Consider the following 25442-nt stretch of genomic DNA (forward strand, 5'->3'; position numbering starts at 1 on the left):
CACATTGACTTAACTGCATTATTGTACTGTCTCTTTTTTTCAAAAGATACCAGTTTGCTGAAAACAAATTTTACACTAAATGGAGAGTATTTATACTGCATAAGAGAATTTATATTGTAGAGGAAGAAATACTTAGTTCCCCACTCTATTAATATGCAAGAAGTTATAGGCTTCCAATGTGTTCCCTACCTATAAGTATAGTTAATTATATTTAACTACATATTAGGTACCATCAGTAAAAGTTACTCATGCAGCATACTACTGAAACCCTGTTTACGATGTGGTTGGATTTTAAAACAGGATGGATAATTTCATACTCAGTAACGCATCTATGCATGTTTAAGAAGGGGTAAAGAAAAATCATGCTTTACAGCAGAGGATGACTATTTCATGGGTTAAAAAGGGATCTTTCACCTTACGTACATCACTGCATGATTGGCTACGTGTATCAAACAGGTTTATTTTTGGACTGTCTCTGAAGCATCATGCACTGGTAGGACACCAAGCACCAGTTAACAGGATACCAGTCTTGAATAAGAAATTCTACTCAATATAAGTCTTCAGAATTACATTGGAAAACAAGTCTACTCCATGTAAATACTGCAGTCACCAAACCAGTCTCAACAGTTATGTGAAAATGACATCATCATCACAGTAAATCTCATCCTCTAAGACCTGGAGCAGTGGAGAATTTACAGTATTCTGCTTGATATGCATAATTTGGAACCAGTTTGAACAGACTAAAACCTAGTAATTTGGACATTTTTAGCATTTTTAGAGGAGTTCAGCTAGTACTCTTGAAAACCTTTCTGTAATACAAGTCAATGTTACCTGAGGTACTGAAGCTACCTGACGTGGGTTTTCTCTGCCTATTTTCTTGGTAATGTAACAAGTGAGACCACAAAGCAGATTTTCCCTAAAATTAAAAAAAAATTGATTGGTAACATATTGTATTCAGCAATGCAAATAAACAAATGTCTGTTGAGTTTAATAAAAACTGAAAATTAAAAAAACACTAAAACTAACATTTACAACAACAGTTTGTTCTACAGATATTTTGTTTTCCATATCAGTATCATTAATAAAAAAAAAAAGAAACAAGAGAGATAGGAGAAGGTAAACAGCTGAAAAAAGGACAGTAGAACAAAAGGAAAAGTGTAAATGATTTGTAAAAGTAACTGTCCTGCATATTCACTCTTGGTGTCAATTTTTTTTTTTTAAATTAAGAAACTAGCTGGACCTACAGATTCTGGTACCTAAACAAATCAGCTAAGCATCACTTCTCTTTGTTTATCAAGACGTGATCAAAATACATACTACAAAGTGATGTGTACTACAAACTGATGTCCCATGATCCTGCAACCTGACTTTGTAGCTGTCTCACTCACTGAATGGGGAAGAGATGCACAATCAGATAGGGCAGACTCTTCGGCTATGTCTACACTCAAAATGCTGCAGTGGCACAGCTGCAGTTGCACTGCCATAGCGATTCAGTGTACACACTCACTACAGCAATGGGAGAACTCCTTCTGTCACTGTAGTTAACCAACCACCCCAAGAAACAATAGCTAGGTTGAAGGAAGAATTATTTCAACCACCTACTGCTCTACAGCAGGGCTAGGTTGACATAGATATGTCTCACAGGGGTGTAGATTTTTCACATCCCTGAGAAATGTAATGTAGTTATGCCAGCGGAACTTTTCAGTGTAGCTCAATCCTGAGTCTACCACAGTCTACCCAAGCTGATGGCAGGGGTTTGAGAGCTACTTTTTCAGGTCCTCCAAAGATTTTTCCAAGTTCCTCTAGCAAAGAGAGCAAAAGGCCTCATTACAAATGTAAAAAAAAACAAAAACAATAAAAAAACAAAAAAAAACCTCCGCATGCAGGAAAATAAAGAATTTCAAATAAAGTTTGAAGCTGTTTTTATAGATAGTAAAGAAATTTTAAAAGACAACATTCAGAATGCAGTATTTAGGACATTGTAAGCCAAAGGTAAAATATATACCTTTAGTCAATATGCTGCCTTCCTAAAAAGGGTCAGGAAACCCTAAAAGGTGAGGTGGTGAGATTTATCACTGACTCACCAAAAACAAAAAGATTCTCAGGTTCACCCTAAAGCTATTTGTGAATGATAAATCAAGTGCTACTGAAGTCACAGAAGGCACCAATAATCGAACAGGGACTATCCAGTACATTGATTGGATGCACTTCCTCAGTAAATGATTTGTAACAGATTCCTTTAGGAAACTAACACTTAATTGGGAATCCCAGTAAAGGATTGGGAATCATATGTTTCTGCTAAATGAGTAGACTAGAAAGTTTTTTGCATATTTATAAGGACGTTATTGTTGTTCAAAAAGAGGGGTTTGTAAGGGCTGCCAAATCTCGGCTTTATTGGGGGTCACCTATTTCCACCTGCAGTGAGTAGGCACCACTGACGTCATTTAAAATATCTAAACAGCTGGTTCAGGGTGCAAATAATTGAGGGGTGAATTCTGCAGGTGTAAAAAGAAAAAAAGGTCAGCTTTAAAAATCTAGCCCAACTTGTTCACTTCTGCAAGGGAGAATCAGTGTCTCTAATATACAGACCTACAAGAAATTTATTCCAAGGTATTATTCCCACACAAATTATGGTGGTATGTTTCTAAAATATACAGCAGCAAATGTCTCAGTTATGACGATGTAAGGAAATCCTCTTTCAAAAATGTGTTTCCTGAAAACATTACAAAAAGTCCCTCCCACAGAAGTCCGATTTCTCGGTAGTGTACCTGGAAGGTCCACTGTGGAAACCAATATGTACAATGGGTCTTGCAAAAGGACAGGTATGAAAATCATTCAAGGAAATGGTCACAACCAAAATACTATTTCTGGGGGGAAACAAATGCACCTGTATATACATTCTGGCAACTCAGTACAGCAACTGCCAAGGACGGCATATGCTCCCAGTGCTAGAACACCTCTGAAGAAGGCAAATAAACAAAGGCCTCTACAAACTATGGAAATGGCAATACCAGTGAGCACTGAGAAGAAATCGTATTGTATGCATCTGCCGGTTTCTTTCACCGGCACATTACTATTTGGAGAGTTAAAGGAAAGTAATGATGATGCAAGTTACAAGTATAAAGAGGAGAAGGAGACAGCACAAGGGAAGGAGGGGGAAAAAAATCAAGGTCTTCATATACATTTAGGATGGACAAGACTGACAAGGTCACTAGATCCTACATTGCATGATCATACTGGATCAGTTGAGGCAGGAGGTGGGCTTTGGTCAGTTGACGAGGGTAGCGTTTAACAGCACATGAAAGAACCAGTTGGTAGCTATGTGAATGAAACTGATCCATCAGCAAGGAAACAGGCAAAAGCATGGGGTGGGGGAGGGAAGCCATCTTCATTACTATGGTCTGCTGAGAAGGAATTGGCTCATTATTGGACGAATCAATTTATAAATAGCAGGCTTTCACAATTTTAATAGTGGCCAGAGTGCATGTCAGATTCGTAGTGCTTTTCACTTTGGATCACAGTGTTAGATGCACTGCACTTCCTTCATCAGGCCTCTAATTATTCTACCACAACAGACCGTTCAGCACTGTTTGCCAACATCTGCAATCAATCCAAAACATTAACCTTATGTGGGGTTGGCCGCCTGGTTGTCTGAAAGGCCCAAATCTGAGTTGAAGCAGAGTATACTGATGCTCTGTCTTCTAGGATGAAAGTAGTACAGCTTCTATCCTAAGTAGTATACAAGAGGGAAGGGGAGAGTCAGACGATATACCTTCACACAGAGAAACTACTGTTATAGTCTGAATGAGAGCAGATTTAGGCAATGGCGGCATAGATGCAGAGGACAGAGCAATTGGATTAGGGATGCCTGGATTAAACGTATTTACTCTGCAAAATGCTTAAACAAAACATCATCCAAGTCCCTTTCTCCCTCCCCACACACACAGGGGAAAGGAGGAAGAAACAACACCTGCCACACTGTCTACTCTCACAGGAGAGCCCAAACAGCTGGAGCTTTATAATCATAGAATCATAGAATATCAGGGTGGGAAGGGGCCTCAGGAGGTCATCTAGTCCAACCCCCTGCTCAAGGAAAGTGGCTAGCTAGAGGCCGTATAAACTTCAATTGACCATCTCTAAATAAATAACATGCTTAGTGAGAACAAGCAAAAAAAAAGAGGGCAAAGGGGGTTTAGTTTTCCCGCCTGAGGACAAATCCCCACACTTCATAGCCAACTAACAGCACCACAAACTGCAAGCTCGTAAATCCGCACAGCTACAATAAGAGAAAATAAAAAATGGAAATAGATAAAAGCTATCATTCTATAAAACAGACAAATAAAATAGTAAGCAGGCATTCAGAAAGTCATCCCTGAGAGCATAATTGTGTACTATATTTTGAGCAGGGGGGATTAGCTCAGTGCCAAAACTGTTGGATTTTAAGAGCACAGAATAGAATTGAAAAAAAATAAATTAAAAAAGAAACAGTGGGAAAATGGCTGTAAAGTTGTAAATTCTAGGAAATACCATTATTTACCTGTTTGACCTGTAGACCATGACTCCATATCCTTTCTAAGAGATCACAAAGACTGGCTATTAAAGTATTCTCTTCTACACCTGTGATGTTCACCTCACCATGACCTAGTTCCACAGCTTCTCGGCCCATTTTTTCAACCAGCATCCTCTTGGTCTTGAAAAGAAGGCAAAAAGAAAGTTATTCTAACACACCAGGAACTGCTACGATCCTTCACAGTATTTAAATTCCTTTACAGTAGTAACTGAGTGATAATACAATTAGCTTTATACTGTACCCTTGGCAGCTATTGCAGAAAGATATTTCTCTTATTTCACCAATAGTCCACCATTATGTGGCATCACCAGTACTGATCACCTGATAGCCTCTTCCATCTTTTTATCTAGTTGAGTTAGGCAAAGGGACAGACGTGGCCTCCAGAGGCTGGTCCAAGGGCTTAGAATGGGTAATCACCACTGAATGTACCTTTGAGTGGAACAGCCAGACGTCATGGAAGTCAGGGCTGGCCTGCAGAACCTGAAGAGATTCAGGAGCAGGGTAGGTATATCCCAAGTCTAACCCCTTCCTTACCAGAGGTGTCAACAGGCAGAATCAGTTCTGAGGAGGTGCCTTGGAGTGACAGGGAAAGTCCTACCTCATTCTCCGAGACTGTTTTTCCAGAGAGTTGTTTTTTTGTTTGTTTTTTTTAAGTAATCCTATTCCTCTGGAGTGTCCCTTTTGGAGGTTCCTGAGCAGTAGCAAGGTGGACAGGGACTAGCAAACTAATTTGGATTCAATACTACCTTGTTCTCTTCAGAAAGATCCCTATCTGAGATGGAGACAGTGAAGAATGAGGCTTTTCCTGCCCTCTAGCTGTGGCAAGGTCCTAAAACAGAGAAGAAGGTAGCCAGGGAGCCCTCTCACTGAGGAAGGTATAAGGACTCTCTGTGATAAACAGGAATGGTCCTATTTATCCAGGCTATGTCTCCGCTGGTGAGAGGTAAGAGAGACTTGGGAATACCCTGCCGTCAGCAAGCTGTTCCTGTGAGCCTCCATCTTAGTAATGTTTTTGCAAGAGGAACCATTTCCAAGATATCCAAGAGGACATGGAATCAGTCCTACTTGTCCCTGGAGTCTGCAGATGGCTGCTGTAAGGGTGTGCGGTTCACATCCACCCTGCCCTTGCTATGGCCCGATAATGGCAGCTCTGTCTGCAACAGCAGTGGTAGGGAGGGGTCAGAATGAGCCTGCTGCTGGTGGATGCAGGGATACAAGCACAAGCAGAGCATTTTCAGCAGATGAAGACGACTCACATTCATACAGCCAGGTGGCAGCCTCATCAGAGAAAAGATGTATTCTTGTAACAGATTTGCTTTACCATTCTAACAATATCTATATGAAGTTGTCCTCATGAACAGGTTTTTAAATAGGTTTATTATTAAACATTTGAACTATGGTAGCTTCCAAAGTCGCCAGTCAGGATCAGGGCCCCATTGTGACAGCGATAAATAATGAGGCAATCCTTGCAATGGAAAGTTTATTCATTGCAATAGGCTAGAACAGAATTATATGAGAGGTTGCACTTTAGAATATGTATATGCAAAAGAGTGTGTAGCCTTGTGGATAGAACATTAGAACCCAGCTCTCCTGGCTTCTGTTTCTGGGTCTGTCATAGATTTAGTGTGCAACTGTGGGAAAGTCACTTAAATTTCTCACTTCCTCAATCTGCCTATCTATAAAGAGCTAATAATTTAGCCATGTTTGACAGGGCTTTGAGTGAGAGCTAGAAATGATAAAGTCTATGTAAAGGCTAAGTATTTTATATGCATTTATAAAATATAAGCATCCATAGTTATTGCCTCTCAATGATTCACGTATCAATCTCAGTTCAATCATAAAAATATTGAGAGTGGGATTTTCAAAAGTACATAAGTCGCTTAATCACACTGAAAATCCCACTTTAAAAGTCAGTGTTTTATGCTTCCAATTCAAAGTGCTTTTGAAAATACCTCCTATGAAAAAAACTTGTCCAGAGATCTGAGACTCCAGCAGTTTCTTTTCTAGCTCGTGCATCTTTGCAAGTAATCACGTTCTGCAGACCAAATTAGGCCCTCATTTACACCCGGGCAACTCCATTGTCTTTGACTTATGTCTTCAGCGTTACTTAGGCAACTATTTTCTTCCAAGAGTTTACACAGGTGTAAATGAATGGAATTTAAGGACAGTCTATCACATAGAGCAGTACTATATTCTGTAAATAGTTCCATTGCAGTCAGTGGAAGAATAGGTCTGATCCAAAACCGACTGAAATCAGTGGGAGGTTTTCCATGGATTTCAACAGACTGTGGATCAGACTAACTGAGCACAGTAATTAACTAAATTTTTATTCATGACCAAGGGTCCACAATCTGGCTCTTATTAAGAAGTATGTTGATGATGCAAAAGATAAAATAGAATCCAATGCAATCCCTCTCCACTGCTAGTGGAATTAAAAGGCAGTTTAAAAAAAAAAAAAAAGCAATAGATGACCAAATATTTGAAAGGGACAGATCTAGTGAATAAAAGAGAAGTGCCGTTTTTACACAGTCGCTTTGCAGAGTAAAGCCATGCTTTAATTTTCATTATCTGCTTCAAACTGACTTTGGGAACTACCATAATCCTGCCACATCCTAGAAGACAGGCATCGCTTTTCAGCTCTAGGTATCTAATCCATTTGATGTAACAGTGCATTATATTAATCTGCTTTATCTACCATAGTCTGCTTTAGAACCTCTTTGATAATGGTTCCTCAGTGACCTGGTATTACCAAGATATCCTCTCAGTAATGCCCAGTGCAAAATTATTCCATTGTCTAAGTGGCCTCACTGCTATTATTCATAGGGCACGTATAATCAACACAACAGTAACAGCAGCTAGAAATCATTCCTAATAAACCAGATTACATTTTCTATTTGTAGTTTCAAACTATCACTTCTTTATACACTGTCCTTAACCACCTTCAGTAAAGTCCTCACCCTTTTTATGTTATGACGTCCTAAGCACTGACATTTATCATATGCTTCCTTTGTCATCTTTTCTCTATGAATGTATCCATTTCCCCTAATCTCTCACTGTAGATCACACTTTCTCTCTTGTAGGACATTTCAAAAATATTCTCACAATGAAGCATTCAAAACTAGACTGGATAATACACTAGAAAATGTATGGCTGCGAACAATGCTAGACTGGCAGGAAAACAGAGACCTACCAGAGAATCTGATCTTTCTTACTTCTATAATTTTATGTTTTTATAGTAGGTCTCCTAATATGAAAAGTCTTCAATCTTTTCAGGATAACTAAAAACACATCCATTTATTTATTAAAGGGACATACAATCCCCAAAAGGGACAGCGTAGACCAGTTTCAGATTATGCATACATCTGAGAGAGAGAGTATGCGTATGTGTTTGCATATAAAAGGTGAGTTTACTTTTACTAACTGTAGCCCCGCAAGGTGTGGGGATGAGAAGTCATTTTCTCTACATTACCTTATTTCGGCATTCCTTCAGTAAGCCTTCAACAAATTTCCAATTTGTTTGTGCAATTACCGATGGAGAGAGGTTAGACAGCTTAGGCTGACGAATGGTGCTGCCCAGATTCCTGGCTTCTTGGATATACTTCTGTTCAAGGATAGAAAAAACAAATATACCCCAAAACAAAAGTGACAAAATGGTATACAGTAGCTACGAATCAGTGTCAAACAATCTGTCTTTGCTGCCCCCATGCCCAGAAAAAAAGGGAAAAAGATCACACCATCTTTCAAAAGAATGCTCCTTTATAAAGGATAAAGACATTTACTATATTAGTTAACTGAATTAAGATCCCATATAAACTGTCCAGCTAGCATCAGGATGCAGTTGGGCCTTTGATTAACAACACAAAACCGTTTGGATGCATAGCTTTAATTTCTCCCTCCACTACTACAGAAAGTGTTTCCTTTTTCTCCTCTAAAAAAGGCTTGTAATTATAGCTATACATACTTGATATTACTGTCAAAGTGAAACAGTCCTTCCAAATGCGATTATTTTGCAGGTAAGTAATGACGCTTTTGGAGGAGCAGCAAATGTGACACTAAAGGTACGTGTACACTGCAGTTAGACACTTGCAGCTGCCCCGTGCCAGTTGGCTTGGGCTGAGGGGCTGTTTACCCACAGACATTTGGCCTTGGGCTGCACTGAGGGAGGGTCCCAGAGTACAGCCTGCCTGAGCCTCAACATCTACATGGCAATTAATTGGCCCAAGCCCAAGCCCAACCCCTAGCCAGCTAGCACAGGCCAGCTGTGGGCGTCTAAACGCAATATAGACATACCCTAAATGGCTCTCTTGGGGGATTAAAGACAGAAGCTAAACTAAGAAGTGTGATAACTGAAGCAGCAGTTTATTATGAATAGGCTCCAATATTACAGATCTAAAAAAAGATCAACCAATATTTTAGAGGAAAAATGATTTCCTTGACTCATGAAGGTTTGAAAGATCTGTGCTACTACTGTTGCTGGATTCTGATGGATCAATATGTATTTCAGTGACACTTGTGAGAGGGCAGCATTTGATTGTTCTGGATTGTGATTGACTGAAATCCTACTCTTGCTACATCATAATGAATAAAGTGTTCACCTTTTACCAACCCCCACCCCTCACTTAATCCGCCTTCTGAAACAGTCTAAACAACTATGAAATACATATATTTAACTATGCATCTTTGATGCCATGACTACAGGTCATGCTGTACATATGACATACCAGGTAAAGTTCTGACACAGATTTTATAGAGGGTCTGAAAGGCCAATCATGCTGGTCCCAGTCTAAATATGATTGCAAATGAAGCTCTGGCAAGGAAAAATCCAGATGCTGGCAGGAGAGGTTTGTAGCAAACAGACAGCCCATATTAAGCAAAAGTACGGTAAGCAGATATGAATAAAAGCGTGCATGCAAAAACAGAAAAGATAATAATTAAGACAGAACTCAATGCCATTTACAGCTCAGACCAATAAATAAATAAGCAACATAAAACCTGTAAATAATGAAAGTTTAAATAAAGGAAAGAGCAAAAAAATCATTTAAACACTATAATTCTGATGAGATTAAATAAAGAATTAAAATGAACTATGTCCTTTACTGCATACTTGTGACAAAATTTCACAAGAGTCTTAACAGTTGTCAAATCTCAACTTCAAAGTTTCTTTCTAGACAATTGCCTCAGACCATCAATTTAATTTTTATTTTTACCAATCCCTGCCTACCAGCCACAAGGATTTTCACTTCTACACTCAAAATTACTCCCTTTCAACTGTTACAGACTAATAGGGAAAATCTTGAATTATGGGGGTGGGGTTCCCCATGGATATAATGTACCCAATAGATTTTGGTACCACTCTAAATAAATATCTAAAATGAGTTAACCTTACAAATCAGAATAGCTCCATCTGCTGAACACATTTCTGCAATATGGTTCATAAGATATATTATTTACCTCACACACTAAGGTAGCTGCTCTCCGATAATTAACCATTTGCTAAGTATATTCAGCTTTCGTTAAAAAAAACTTCCTGAAAAATGGAAAGTGACTTTTTACATGTATAATTACACTTTGATACCTCAATGGTTCACACCTGCTATCAACATATTTGTCAAAAACAATGTCAGATTACGGACTAACTACTACTCACTTTCTCTTTCTTCTCCTAAATGGAAGATGTTATTGAGACATAGCACCAGAAAAAGCATGTGAAAGCAGTAAATGTTCCTTATTTGTAGAATTTAAAAGTGCACAAACCCCTTTTTCTTATTTAAATATGGTCACAAAAGAGAGGAGTACAACCAATTTTTACAACCAAGTCACAAAATCCTGGAAAATAGGGTTTATAATGGAAAGTGCAGTTTAACCTTTTATATCATTGTTCACATATAACAATGGAATGAATGAAGAAAATATATTTTTAAAAAAATTTCCTGCAAGCATCTTAGTATAAACTTTAAAAAGAACAAAGTTAAAAGACTCTTCACCCAAACATAAAATAATGTATCCGAAAGCTTTATTTTTTGTTTACATATAAGCACATATCAATTCAAATTTTTTAAAAAGAAATCAGAACATCGGAAAAATGGTTCTCATACTACACTTTTTTGTACAATGGAAGTTCAGAGAACTAACCATTTTGTTCTTGCTTAAGTAACTGCAAAGTACCTGGCATCATATGACCCACCTAATGTCATTTTAGAAGGTTCACACAGGGATTCTTGGAGTTTCTTCTTTTCTAGCTAGGCCCCCTCCTCAAAACACAGAACTGTATCTATCAAAGGAACACCATTTTTTACAAAAAGGCAACTATTCTGAATCCTCAAAAAGCAGATAGGATCCATAGTATGTTTATAGCCAAAAATCAGCACTTTGAACAATGCAGCCTTCAAATGCAGCCCAATACTCAAATCAGACAGTGCATGTCTAACCACATACTGGTATCTGACTTTTGCCACATTTAAACACTGCAATTTAGTCACCATTTTTTACCACTGGTTTCATACTCGTGGGACAGATCCTCAGTGGCATAGCTCCTTTAACATCAATGGAGCTATGACATTTTACCCTGACTGAGGATCTGCTCTTTATTTTTGAAAGGTCAGAGTAAAGAACAGCTGAGGTTTACTGTGGAATAACTGATTTGACATTCTGTAGAGAAGACAGTGTGATTTCTGTAATGAAAAATTATATTATACAGTTACTGAACAGTTTTCACCTCTCTCTGATCATTGTCAAGACGCAGGTGCTCTGTGTGTTGTTTTTGTCTGTCTTTCCGCCTCCACTGCGCAGGTGCATTTCTCTTTGTCCATCTACAGATCAAACAAGATTATTCATTAGAGATCAAGAGTCAGCTCAAGAGGAGCAAAAAGCAGGAGCAAAGGTTTCCATCTTGGATTGTTAACAGGGCTTGTCCACATTACAAAAAATACCCACTGGCAACAGACATGCCAGAACCAGTGCCAAACCCAGGTTAACTGCAAGCACACACAAGTACAGACTCTGTTTAGCATCTCTTTTCTAAGCAGAGAACCTGTCATGGTTTGAAAATGAAATCTGTCTGGAAGAATTATATTCTTAGGGAAAAAACAAAAACACAATCTCGTGCACTTGGTTTCTAGTTTCCACTTTTAAGGCTTCTTAGTCACCTCTGCAGCTACTAACTTCTTCTTCCTCTTTCCTCCCACTTTTTATGAGATTGTCCCTTATTTTAAGCCATTAGCTCTTAACTGACCTCTGGCACAGAGCTCTCTCTTTTAACCAGTATCAATTAAAGTCACTCAAAATCTTAACTCTGTCCCTATTGCAATATTGGCCTCCTTGCTTCACTTTGTTACTAAAAGGATCCTTAAGAGTCCACCACATTCTAAAGTGTTATTCAGACATTTCTCATTTAAAAGTGATTAAATTTGCATTTTGACATCTCAAATTTGGTCTTATGCTTTAGATCTCAACAAGATCCAATGCCACTTCATAATGCACAATAATGTTTGCATACTCACTTGTTGCTTGCTGGTCCTATGGAGAGTACGTCAGACTGAAGCTTGGGGAAAAACCCAAGTTCATACTTCCCTTGTCCAATCTTCATATCTAATAAGTGTGGGTGGACCGCAGTGTGATCTATTTTTACAAGCCTTAATTCAATAGCTTTCTCTGAAAGTTTAAAAAAAAAAAAAAAAAAGGCAAGCAAAAGAGAGAGGAGATATTTCTTAAGCATGTAACTTTACAGATAACCAGTGTCCTAAGTGTTGGGGTGGTGTGTGAGAAGAGAAGTTTTAAATCAAGCTGGGACACAGAGGTGCACTGTAAGCACTGCCTTACCAAAGCTGCTGCTCTCAGATTACGACAGATACCTCTCCAAACACACACTTTTTTCAAACCACTCTAAGCAATGCAGATAACCTATCTTTTTTATGTTACCATACATACAAAAAAAAAAAATCCCACCAAATCTGTAATTTAAGGAGATAGGGGAATCCCCATATTGACCAATATCTGAACAGTGAGGCTTATGTACGAGTCCATACTGTATCCAAGGACTGCTACCAATGGCAGCAAGATGCTCATCTTATCTGGAACATCCTACCCTCAGGCAGGTGAAGAGGAGAGCTGAACTGAATTTCCTTTTACAGATATCTCACATAGAGCTAGCTCACTGTCTCAGGTTCTCGCATTGCCCTTTCCAGTACAGAATTTATTTCTTCACCAGAGCCTCAATTTCCAGCTCTTCTCATTTATTTTTGAACCACTAAGACATTTCGATTCATGCTATGGCTGGTAAAATATCTTATTTGAACAAGTAGTCTAACTTTGGAAGTGCTAGAGAGAACAGCTATAGCTCCTTACATCTGAAAGAAATTTTCTTGTTACTCTTACCTGCCTCATCAATGGTAGTGCACTTTTGATACATAGATGTGCGCAGAGTTGGTGTCCTAACATTTAACAGTCTAATTTTATCTACTCTAGAATCGAACACTCTCAAAACTGGGTCTTTGTCATCTTCGTCATGGCACATAATCTTATTGTCAATAAAAGACGCAAACATCTGTGTTTCCAGAAATCTTGAGAGAAAAGGCAAGTAAGGTTCAGGCTGGTCTGACAAGAAAGATGCCTAGTGAACAAACAGAGACAAGAGACTATATAAAGTCTATACAATGCCTTGTTATAGTTATGTATATTGTTAAAGTGAAAGTATTTCTAACCAACCACATACTGAAAAATTTTAGAGACATCCAAAGCCTTCTGTTTTAGGAGTTTTGGGGTTTTTTTGCAGACAATGTTCCATTTTACTATGCATGCTGACTCCATCTTGAAAAATATACTAAGCAAACTTTTTTAGTTTGCCTGGAAGTCATCTATTTTTAGCACTTCATTTATAAACAAAAAAATATAAAGGACTTTAGAAAAACCCAACATTTTGAGATTTTAGCTCAGCTAAGCTCCCCCAGTGGCAAAACCAATACTGGATATACACTTTATGTACTTATGGTCTGATCCAAAGCACACTGAAGTCCATAGGAGTCTTTTCACTGACTTCACTGGATGTTGGATCTATAGACACCAACTTCTCCTGGAGCCGGTGAGTGCTCGACCCCTCCAGCCCCGCCTCTGTCCCACCCCCATTCTAACCCCTTCCCCAAAGTCCCCACCTCAATTCCGTCCCCTCCCTGTCCCTATTGGACTACTTCCTCAAATCCCCACCCTGTCCCGACCTCTTCTCCACCTCCTCCAAAGGTACACCGCGTTCCCACTCCTCCCCACGCCCTCCCACAGCTGTTACCCTGTGAAACAGCTGTTTCGCAGCAAAAAGCACTACGAGGAGAAGCGGGGATGCGGCGCATTCAGGGGAGGACGGGTAGGTGAGCTGGCGGGGCATGGTGGGAAGCTTGGCTGCCAGCACCAATTTTTCCCTGCTGGTGCTCCAGCCCCAGAGCACCCACGGTGTCAGCGCCTATGGTTGGATCAGTCCCAGAAGCTATGTCTTCACAGCCCATGGCAGCGAGCTTCCGAGCCCAGGTCGACAGACACAGGCTCATGCTACTGCTCTAAAAACAGCTGTGCAGACATTGCAGCATGGAGGGGTCTCGGGATCTGAGCCTTACGGGATGCCTGGGGGGGAGCCTATTGTCATCGACATAATTTTGTTCTCCACCACAAGCACTAGAATATCTTCAAACATAAATGTCATCATTTGTATAATATGCATCTCTTTTACAACTGATTGGAAGGTTTCAGTGAAGAAATTCAAATGTTCACAACATTCCTTCCTCACCCCCCTCACATTTTCTGACCGCTTCTAAGAACTTGTAGTTTCAGGGTTGATCAGTAATTATTTAAACAAACAGGACTCAGTTTTGCACTTCTTTTCAAACTTACTTTATCAAAGTTCTGCATCTGCTCCCTGTTGGTAAACCAAGACTCCTTGTCCTGGCTCGGCTGAATGACAAATACTTCATAGTCTGCGAACATCTGCGTAAAACGGTTGGCAAAAACTTCTCGGATTTGAATGTTCAGCTGGTAAACCCGGAACTCTTCTTCATCACATTGAACTTTGAGATCCTTGTTGCTACTGGTCTCCTCTCGCACTTCCAGCTGAGAGAGTAAGGGAACATACAAGAACCAAATGTGTCCCCTGCTTCATGGGAGGTTGGTACATAAGGAATGCAAGCCCACATTCAGGCCCCATTTGTTATTCATTCCTCCAAACAACATTCTAACCTATAACCCAGAAGATTCCAAACAACGCTATCAAGGAGAGCATCATTTAATAACTCAGCTGAAAAGACTGTTAATATAAGAGATTATAGCTCCAATAATTAACTGGATATTCACTTCCAATGTTCAGGACACTAAAAATAGGCATTTTTAAAAAGAAAGATAGAAAATATATAGAATACACATAGACACCTTTTACTTTCTTTGGTCCTTAAACAAAAAAAAAAAGAACCACTTTTATGACGTCACAAGAGACTTTACTATTCAGGCATAGTAGGTGAATATGCATTTCTCTCAGGTGTATCATAAATCCATATTTATTATTGTTCCAAGTCATTATGTATTGACCTTCATATTAATATCGATGTGCATAATCAAAAAAAGTTGCTATGCAAGTAGTCATTTTTGCAAGATTAGAAGTCCTCAGCAGCACACTTTATTTAAAAACCGCACAATTCTCTAAACAGCCAACACAATGCTTTAAAATGTAATTTTAAAAAGGACATAGGCGGAGGTTTTCAAAGCTACCCAGAGAATCTGGATGTTCGGGTGTCCAGTTCATTAGGAATCTATGAAAATCTCAGCCATAATTAACTATGTAAAATATCTGAAATGGTGCATATTCATATCTTCTGCTGCAATTATGGGACATGCCACTAAAAAAGTAATTGGATGGAATATCTTGAGCTTTCCACATATGACTTGCACCCACACACAACAGCTATCCAATGCATTTTAAACCACATTGGTTACACTAGCTGGCTGCAGTGCCTGGCACAAAGCCCTTAGTCAAGGACCAGCTGTACCCATGGATTCTACAATAACTTCTCTCCAGTGCAAACTGCTGCAACATTCAACAGTTCTTTCCAACTCTATCCTAGACAGGCAGTGTTTCAAATTTTGAAATTACTTCTAGTGTCAGAGCTGGGCACTATAGGAGAGCTACTTCAGGAGCAGTTTTCATTTCTCAAACAGTTTAAAAAAAAAAACCTAACAACAGTTATGCCCTGTCCACATCCACAATCAGACTCTTTTACAGAAAGTTAATAAAGGGGGGTCTGGAAACTCTTTTCTAATCTAAAATGGAGGAGAGTGCAGAGAGGTCAGAGTGCATAGAAAGTCACAGGAGAGAGACACCTGTATTTCTCCCCACTATCTTCCAATGCAATAAGCAAAGCAAAAGCTTCTTCCCAATTTCCCCCTGAAGAGAAAGAAAACAATGCAAAAGACAAGTCTAAAAGAAACAGTTGATTTCAGAGAATCTAATATCCAATAACTGAATGCTCACTCTTACTATCCTCGTGCAGTTTTTTCCCCCATGCAGCTCTACTCTCCAGAACAATTCTACAGCAGTAAGTCAGTTCCTTCATTTAATTTCCCCTCTTGTAGCACTAACCTCAGCAACACAAACAAGAATCAGACTTACAAAAGGGGAGGTCTGTGGGAAGCAATTTAAACATGCAAGACAATCAAACATCCAAGACAAACAAGCAAACCTTTTTGAGAGAATTTTCCCTCCATATCAGAAATATAAAACAAACCTTGGAGACCTTTCAAAAACACCACTTATGCAGGTAGGGCCCAATTTTCAGAGGTGCTCAGAACCCACAGTTGAGAACAATGAGAGCCATATGTGCTCAGTATCTCTGAAAACCAGGCCCTAAACACTTTACAAATGAAGGGTTAAAATCCATGTGCATTTTATATAACAACCTGGTATATGGATTGTGACAGCTCTTTTCCAGACCCAAAGTCCAGAGTTTGGTCAAGAGACCAGAGGCCTAGCAAATAGTGATTAGTTAAGAGAAAGCTGGGGTAAACAGATAATCTTGTTTTGCTAAAGTATGACTAACAAATTGCCAGGTGTTGGAGCTAAGAACTAAATAACTGTGTCTTATTCAGAGTTGTACATTGAACAAAGGATTCCTGTTCCTATTGTGTTAGTTTCTTCTGTAAGGAGATGTTCTTCCCACAGATCCAACCTTGAGTTTATGAAAAGTTGGCACATGTCAGTATATGTCCTCCCACCTCCCCTAGCAAGGGACCAATACCTGCCTTAAAACACAAAGGAAACAATCTTTATTGCCATATACTTTCACTGTTCCTTTGTTTTAACCCCTAGGAATAAGGGCTGGCTCCAAGTTTTTTGCTGCCCCAAGCTAAAAATTTTCGCACCACCCCACCCCAACGCCGTCCCTTCCCTGCCCCATTTCAACCCCTTCCCCAAATCCCTGACCCTGCCTCCTCCCCTGAGCGCACTACATTTCCCCTCCTACCCCAGGCTTGCTGCGCGAATCAGCTGTTTTGCGGCAAGCCTGGGAGGGAAGGGGGAGAAGCAAAGCAGCGGCGCACTTGGGGGAACAGGCAGCAGTGGAACGGAGGTGAGCTGGGGGTGGGAGTGGTTCCTCTGCCCCCCCCCCGGGTTATTTCCTGTGGCCGTGGGGGAGGGGCAGAGGAACCACTCCCAGGGTTACTTCCTGCGGCCCCTCCCCCCCCAGGGTTACTTCTTGCAGCCCTCCCCACACCTCTGCAGCTCACCTCCTCTGAGGGCCAGCTCCTGGCTTTTTGTGCCCCAAAGCAAAAAAAGGACCTGGAGTGCCGCCCCTTGGAAAGTGCCTAGAGCCGGCCCTGCTAGGAATGTATCTGCTGGACAACCAGAGGAGCTACCCATTCCTATAGACCCCATATCAGAATTCAACGTATGTATTTGATATTAATAACATTTTTATCAAAATATTAATTAAATGTTAACTTGCTAACTTGAGACCGTGGGCGGAGACATTATGTAACCTGTTAACCATTGGCTACTGTGCCATCTTGTCTTGCTGCAAAACCTATCCCGGGGTGTGCAACTGCCTACCCCATCACTTTCCCCCATCCATGGAAAATCCATACATTCCATTGTAATCAATTGATTGACAGGGTCTCTGAGCCTAATAAGCAAGGTGACACTCTGCCAGCACTGCATGTAATAAACTCCTATGCTTGACCTCTACAAGGTGTGGATTTATGTCCTTCAACAAAACATTAAGGAATAAAGCCTCACAGCATCGCTGAGGCAGGCACATTATTATCCACATTCTACAGGTGGAGAAACTGAGATAGAAAGATGCCAAAATACCAATTTCTGTGAAAGCTAAGAAGGATGCCAAAATACCAATTTCTGGCCATAAGAAAAATAAAAGTATGTTTTTAAAACACTGATTATCTAACATGAGTTAAGACCCTAGTGTAGGCAAGGCAAGTATTTTTAACATGTCAACAGGGAAAAATAAACTCTTAAGTGGAGCCAAAGGATTAACCTCAACCAAACAACAACAACTTGACTTTGTCTATACTATGATGTTAATATGGGTTAGCTAACATATATTAAAAATATACTTTTTTCTAGTGAAGGTAAGGCCCAAGCATTCAGACAATTACTCTTTATATCTTTCACCCACTCAGTAGCTACTGCAATTCTGCAATACAACTCCAAAAGAGATTACAGGCAATTCCATAACTTACCTTTTCTAGGCTCACACCTGTTCTTTTAACAAGTGCTTGAAGCCTTGCTATGGTCTCATTTTCCTTTAGCAGTTCATATGAATTTAAAGGTGATCCTGCTATGTTCCCATTTCTTTTATCAGAAACTATGTCACATGCTCGGAGGTTTTTCATCTTTGAGGCGCTTTCACTACAGTGCAGGTTTCCCTCAGGTGGAATTCCAAATGCCATTAGGATCTCAGAGATTTCCTGAATGAATTCAAGTTTATTCGGGAATTGGGGCAAATCCTCTGGAAGCTCAATGAAATGGTTGTCTACATCCACAAAGCACAGGTTAGCCTGCAAAATTAAGTCAGGATAGTATTACATTAAATGTTTTATAAAGATACATTTTACATATTGTACATGGACTCTTAAATGTACTTCTACTCCACATACACTCCTTGGGTTAACCCAGCCTGAATCTGTTGGCCTCAAGAGCACACTGCAAAGCAAGGTTTCCCAAGCTTTTGAGGGAGATGGCCATGGTACGTGCCCTGAGAAGTCCTGGCGACACACCAGTGAGGACACTAACTCATGTGTAGCTTTCATGTGAAGCAGTGGCTTCTCACACACTGATGCCAATCACCTGAATTAATGCTGTCCCTTCCATACTATAATAGTCCCAGTTCCTCTTGACATCCATGGAGCACAGTTAAGTTTGTGTGGTTATGTTATGAAGAAAATGTTACCTTATTTTTTTATTTCCTGGATATTTTTTTTTTCAACATTTGTAGGGTTCTTTATATTGTAACACTAACCTTCTTCTAAGAGGTAAGCTCTTTGGGGATAGAACTGTATTATCCTAGGTTTTAACAGAGTTTAGCATAATGGAGTCCATTGTCGGTTGGTTCCTAGGTCCTACCTAACATATAATAAAAGAGAGAATGGGTATGTGGAGAACCCCTAACTCCACATTTCCTGGTTTTCTAACACTTGAATTGTTAAGGGTTGCACATTTTCAGTGGGAGGTGCACAGGGTAATGGTCAGTACTCCTCACCTTGATTCCACAATAAAGATTTTTGTGTTTTAATGGACTCAAAATAGTTATTCTGCAGTAAATAAACGGAGTACCATGAAGTTTAGTGTGGGTTCATCTTCCAGCCCTTAAAAGCAGATTTTTAATGGTATGTGTGTTGGTTTGGACTTACGTTCAGTACCAATGTAGTTTTAACACAATAAATGTTAGGTGTGCACACTACAGTGCATCCAGTGCTAGCCTTCAGACATATGCGAACTGTAGCTGTTTACACAGGAAGGGGTAGACAGCAGAGCAGCTTCCATGTGCTTTTTTGAAACCATGTAGCATGGCACAGGTGCATGATTTAGGAAGCTCGTGTGTTTTAAGTTGAAGACTCTGAATTTAGGAATTTCCCTGTGATCCTCATATGTGCATCAGAGGCTTTAATAGCGAAAGGCCCAATCCTGCAAATACCTACCAAGCAGAGTACAAGTATTTGCAACATAGGGTACTGAATAATTAAGCCTCAGAACCAGTCCACTGTACTAGTAATTGCTCAGGGCAAAAAATGTTTAATTTCTGTCAAGTTGTTTATGAAGTGAGAAGCCACTTAAACATTAAGAAACTTTTCCAAAAAATAATACATTTTTCTTTTACCCCTCATTTCACAAAAGCCTCGTCCAATTTTCCTTCAGCTTCTCAGCAATATTTCATCCTAGTTAAAGATTCTCCATGTGACATTTACATTGGATTGGTTTAGTATGGGAAAGATTTATTTGGGGTATTTGGAGGAGAATTGGACAAATATTTGGTTTATAATTGACAGCTAGCTTCATCCTAATTACAAAGAGACTAGAGTGCCTGCATAATCCAAAAAATAAAACCTCTTCCCAATAAAGGAAAAGCCAAACCAGATGTGAAGTCTTCTTCACAGGGGAAGCCTAGTGTTTGGCTCATCTCGCAAACATTTTCTTCTTCTAATCAAATTGCTGCATAGAAATTAGTCTCTCTTCAGAATACTATACACACAGCCTACACTGCAAGCCACAGAGATGGCTGGTTATCATACAACCAGTTGTAACTATGCCATTTAATATTTATCCCACTAGTACTTCTGCTTGTTCATGCTTAAACATGTGTTGTATAATATCTGCATTACTATATTCAAAGGGAAAAAATATTTCTTCCGATTTTTGTTCTGTTTCTACACAGCTTCTAGCACAATGGGGTCCTGGTTAATGAACAGTGATCCTAAGTGCAACAGTAATGCAAATAATAAGTAATAGTGATTTAGGGCCTCATTCAGGATAGCACTTACATGTCATTGAAATCAAGGAGACTTGAACACAGGCTTCAAGTTAAACAATTGGTTAAGAGCCCTTCTTATACAGGGATGACTTCCAGAATCAGAGCCATATTCCCCAAAGTAAACAGGAAAGACAGTTTTCCCTATTTTAAAAGCCTTTTAAAGATTCTAGACTTAAATTTCACTGCAGAAAGAAAATAACTAGAAATTGAAAAAACTGCCATACGCCAGAATCACGGTAGGTATAATAAGATGGCCTCAAGCCATCTTCAGGTCATGTTGCAATAGGGTGGGTAAAAATCAAAGTTAAAAATTTGAATTTTTATTTAAATCTGATTTTTGTGATTATTTAAAACAATACTTTTTTAGATTCTCTTTAAAAATGCGCTAAGGCCTAGACTTAAATAAAAAACATATGCTGAATTCATGAGCTTCTTTTAAATCTTTTCAGTTAAAGTTGCTTTCCCATATAAAGAAACAATCAGGAGAAAACATCTAATCTTTGAGGTCAAGCTTTATACTTTACACTAAAAATGTACAATTAGAGTTTGAAAACATTAAACTATAAAATGGCTTCAGTAAATGTATATAGATATAATCTAGTAGCAAAAAGATATACCAAATCTAGGGTAAATCAGGGCCGCCCCGAGGATTCAGGGGGCCTGGGGCAAAGCAATTTCGGGGGCCCCTTCCATAAAAAAAAAGTTGCAATACTGCAGAATGCTATATTCTTATGGGGGCCCTGTGGGGTCTGGGGCAAATTGCCCCACTTCTCCCCCCTCATCCCTCGGGGCGGCCCTGAAATTTAGTTATAACCATTAAAAGATGCTGATTTACATCAACCAATGAGAATGCACCTTTAAAAAGGTAATAGAAGTACAAATGGAAACGCTGATTAAAAATCGGTGATTAAAATTAAGGCTTTTCACTCCCTGACTTCAATTACCTTTATTTAAATCAATCTGCAGGATATTTGGGAAAGTGTTGATTTTTCAATTTATTTTTTAAGGGTTTGGGAGAGAAGAGGCATTGAGTCCATTAATTGACATTGTGTCCATTTGTAGTTACTTAATTTTTTCCTTTTTCTAATTATACATGCATTCAGAGTTGGATCAATAAGTTCCACAGAATGAAAAATTAAAGCATACAGAGGTTTTCACCATTCACTCAAAGAGCTCTGATGACTTACTCATGGGAGCATAGTCTGATTGGCTTGTGAACAATGCCAGCCTCCAGAAATTTATGCATGGGCTATCTCTTGGTTTGCTATGCGCGCGTGTGCACACACAAACACACTTCTAAAAGTCAAAACTAACTTTAAAAGTTCAGTTTAAATAATGGAAAGATGTTACCCATCTTAGAAAAATTGCTGACAGGGCATCACAAACTTAGTCTCTGGTTTCAGAGACTAACCACACAAATATATTTACATTGCCATACAGGCCTATATTATTGGTTTATTTTGTCAAGTATCCTGCCTCTAGCTTCAGCTACTACCTCATGCTTCAAAAGACAGTTAAAAAAAACAAACCACACTTATTGTATGTCTACAATACAATAAAAAAGACCCCTGGCATGGCCATGGCTGGCTCCAAAGGCTACAACGTGATAGAGTAATCTGGGCTCAGGTTCCAGAGCCCAGACTCTAGTCTCACAAGGAGGAGCATCTCAGAGCCCAGGCTCATGCCTAAATCCAAAAGTCTACACTGCAATTTTAGCCCTGAAGCCTAAGCCCTATGAGCATGAGTCAGCTGACCCAGGCTCTGAGACTCAGTGCCATGGTTTTTTTCATTATACCCAACATTGCACTCATCCGTGCAATAAAAGGGTTCTTCCCAGCCTCCTGCAGTAATCAGTCATACTACACTCCAAAGCACTAAAATGTTATATGGTTTGACTGTTATAGTTTAAAGTCCTGCCTACACTGTAATCAAACTTTTATGGACCAAAATAAATAGGGCTTCAAGTCTGTCAATCTTATGAGTGTGATGGGTAAATCAATTTTCATAGACTCATATGGTGACATCCTAGCCTCATGAAATAAATGGCAAAACTCATTTTAAAACCAGGAGGGACCACTGTCCTTCTATAGCAGGGGTAGACAACCTAGGGCATGGGTACCGAAGGCGGCACGTGAGCTGATTTTCAGTGGCACTCACACCGGCTGGGTCCTGGACATCAGTCTGGGGGGTTCTGCATTTTAATTTAAATTTTAAAGGAAGATTCTTAAACATTTTAAAAGCCTTATTTACTTTACATACAACAATAGTTTAGTTATATATTATAGACTTATAGAAAGAGACCTTCTAAAAACGTTAAAATGTTTTACTGGCACGCAAAACCTTAAATTAGAGTGAATAAATGAAGATTCAGCACACCACTTCTGAAACGTTGCCGACCCCTGTTCTACAGAATACAAGCCAAAATTCTCACTCAGTAATTCCTGCATCAAGCTTGTATCTTTCCTTTCAGTTCCATTTAAAAACAGAGGAGGAAAATGCATCAATGTCTCCCAAAAGGACACTTAAAGGGCAGAGAAAATAGCTCATTCACTTAACAATGAGTAAGTTCCCACCCTGTCATTATGCTGAAAGTAGAAAAAAATACTTCTATTTTGAACTTTTCATACAATGTGCATATGTTACTCAAACTCCTCTCCTGCATCTGCATAAAACAGAGTCAAAACCTGTGTACAGCACGGGATCTGTCTAGCACAGGTTCTCAACTGGGAGAGGGGGGTGGGGTCACAAGCAGGCTTCAGAGATTGGTTTGCCCTCTCCCATTGTGGTTAGATGGGAAGAAGGTCCAGACACACAAAAAAAATGCTTCTGTGGTAAGATAATGTTACAGTATGAAGAAGGTTCAGAAGCAGTAGTCAAGCATTTTTAAAGCACCTCTCACCTTGGTATCCAAGGTCTCAATCCTGCAAAAACTCATGTGCTTAGCCTTATGCACTCAAGTCAATGGAACTAAGCACATGCAAAGCAGATGCAAGATCAGACCACTTTCACCTATGCATCTCTGCATAGACATGAGAGAGACTGAATATGCTTACAACACATGTGAAGGCTTTTTAAAGGCTAACTCCAATGGTATGTCTGAGGGCAGAATTTGGCCCCATAAAGGCTGTCTTGCCTAGAGAACATTTTTATGGGTTCTATGTTTCAAGGAAAGTTTCTCTTCCATTCCTGCAGGTATCCATGATGACCATTTACACTGATTCACATTGCTGCTGCTCTTCATGCCAAATCAGAATTTGCAGGGGAGTATTACTGGCGGCAGCAGCTTGTAGAAATTAATTCTGCAAATGGCTGTCTTAAAGCTGAGCAGTAGGAATGACATAAAATTGGTCATCACAACCTTTTCAGGGTCCAAAATGAATATGCAGCATCTTCAAGAAATCAAATCATTCGACCAATTAATAGGAGAAACACACAAAGCAGCCATTATTATTCAAAGTAACTCTCTTGGTCAAGATGATCTAATATGTTGGAATTCAGAGAAACAAAGGGCTTTGTTTTGGAATAGTAAAACAAACAAACAAACAAAAAAACAAGGCCCTTGTTAAGATCCAATTTGAGAAGTGAGATCTTTGCAGTGGTTGGGATTAGAATGCTGATGGAGACAAGCTTTGGCCCAAGGCACAACTTCACCTTCAAATGTGAAAAATGTCATCTTTTCCGCATTCTGACTTCACTGGAAAAGAAAAAGAAATCTGCCCAAGATCACAGGACCACATCATTCCGAAACAAGTGTTTTCGCTTGTGTTTGACTCTTCCAGCACAACACTGCTTAATCTCATCCAAAATTTCAAAATGATTACTATTTGAATTTCCACTGTGCTTTCCACCCCACATTTCTTCTCACATAAACAGATGAAATACACAAATAAAGCCTGTACTATGAAATGCCCCAGATAAACTGTTGCATTATTCTCACAATTTAGCTGAGCAAGCAAATTACTTTAAAAGATAAATTAAAAGAAATACAGAAAACATTCCGATGCTATTGCTTGCTAGGTTTTTATGATTTGCATGACAGCCTGTGTAATCAGCACTGTGATCTACATTACTGATAAACAAACCACACGCTTAGCACCAACATTAAAAATATTTACAGTAAACTGAATTGTCCTTCCCTCCACTTCAATTTTTACAGAAGCATCTTCCTGTACAGGCCCTCCCCTTTCCTTCTCTGGTTTCCTGAGAGGCCTGCGATGCAGCCACTAGCCCCACGCCCCCACCATGGGCACAATCCTGCAAGATGCTGAGCACTCTGTCTCTAATTCAGCAAAAATTTAAGCACATATGCTCAACTTTATGCAAATGAGTAGCACTATTGGCACATTGCAGGTCTAAACTCTATATACACAGCTTCAAAGCCTTAATTCCTTTTATTTGATTTTGCTGAATTCAGGCTCTTTCAAGGCCTTATTGAACTTGAATGAATTTCACCCTCAGCAGATGACTTTCCAATGTACCCAAGGGCTTGTCTACACACTAGTTGTGTACTACTGAAACTACAGCAGTTAGGACTGTGATTTTTTAACTGAAATAGTTACACCAGTACAAGCTCTAGAGTGGCACATTTATACTGGCATCTCCATATGAGACTAGCTATATTGGAACAAAGCTATAACGTTTTAAACAGTGCTGTTTCCACACACTGGGGGCTATACTGCTTTAACTATACCAGTATAATCCTCATGGGCTGTCTCCTGTAGACTTAATTCAAGCCAACTGCCAATTAATTGGAGTTAGCCAATATGTTTGTAAACACTAGTCTGGACACTCCACAAACATTTGTTCCACCCTAGACCCAGAAGTGTTGAAAACAATTGAAATCTAGAGTTTAAAACTCGTGTAGA

At 39.4% G+C, this 25442-nt stretch overlaps 1 protein-coding gene across 10 annotated transcripts in view; it reads right to left on the reverse strand.

The window, feature by feature from the left end:
* The window catches only part of DENND5A (DENN domain containing 5A), a 125262-nt gene that overhangs the window by 23232 nt on the left and 76588 nt on the right, over positions 1-25442 (reverse strand). For 3 of the 10 annotated variants that reach the window (XM_075065162.1, XM_075065163.1, XM_075065168.1), the window contains 10 exons: positions 18290-18607; positions 14444-14659; positions 12944-13178; positions 12070-12220; positions 11286-11379; positions 9292-9399; positions 8040-8171; positions 4538-4690; positions 3625-3729; positions 832-916 (listed from right to left, as the gene is read on the reverse strand). In XM_075065162.1, coding sequence (XP_074921263.1) covers positions 832-916; positions 3625-3729; positions 4538-4690; positions 8040-8171; positions 9292-9399; positions 11286-11379; positions 12070-12220; positions 12944-13178; positions 14444-14659; positions 18290-18607 — 1597 coding nt within the window. The remainder of the gene's footprint in view (positions 1-831; positions 917-3624; positions 3730-4537; positions 4691-8039; positions 8172-9291; positions 9400-11285; positions 11380-12069; positions 12221-12943; positions 13179-14443; positions 14660-18289; positions 18608-25442) is intronic. The other 7 variants (XM_075065170.1, XM_075065166.1, XM_075065165.1 and 4 more) reach the window with 3 other exon arrangements.

The sequence above is a fragment of the Chelonoidis abingdonii genome, chromosome 4, assembly GCF_003597395.2.
Source record: "Chelonoidis abingdonii isolate Lonesome George chromosome 4, CheloAbing_2.0, whole genome shotgun sequence".
In the NCBI taxonomy this organism is placed as follows: Eukaryota; Metazoa; Chordata; order Testudines; family Testudinidae; genus Chelonoidis; species Chelonoidis abingdonii.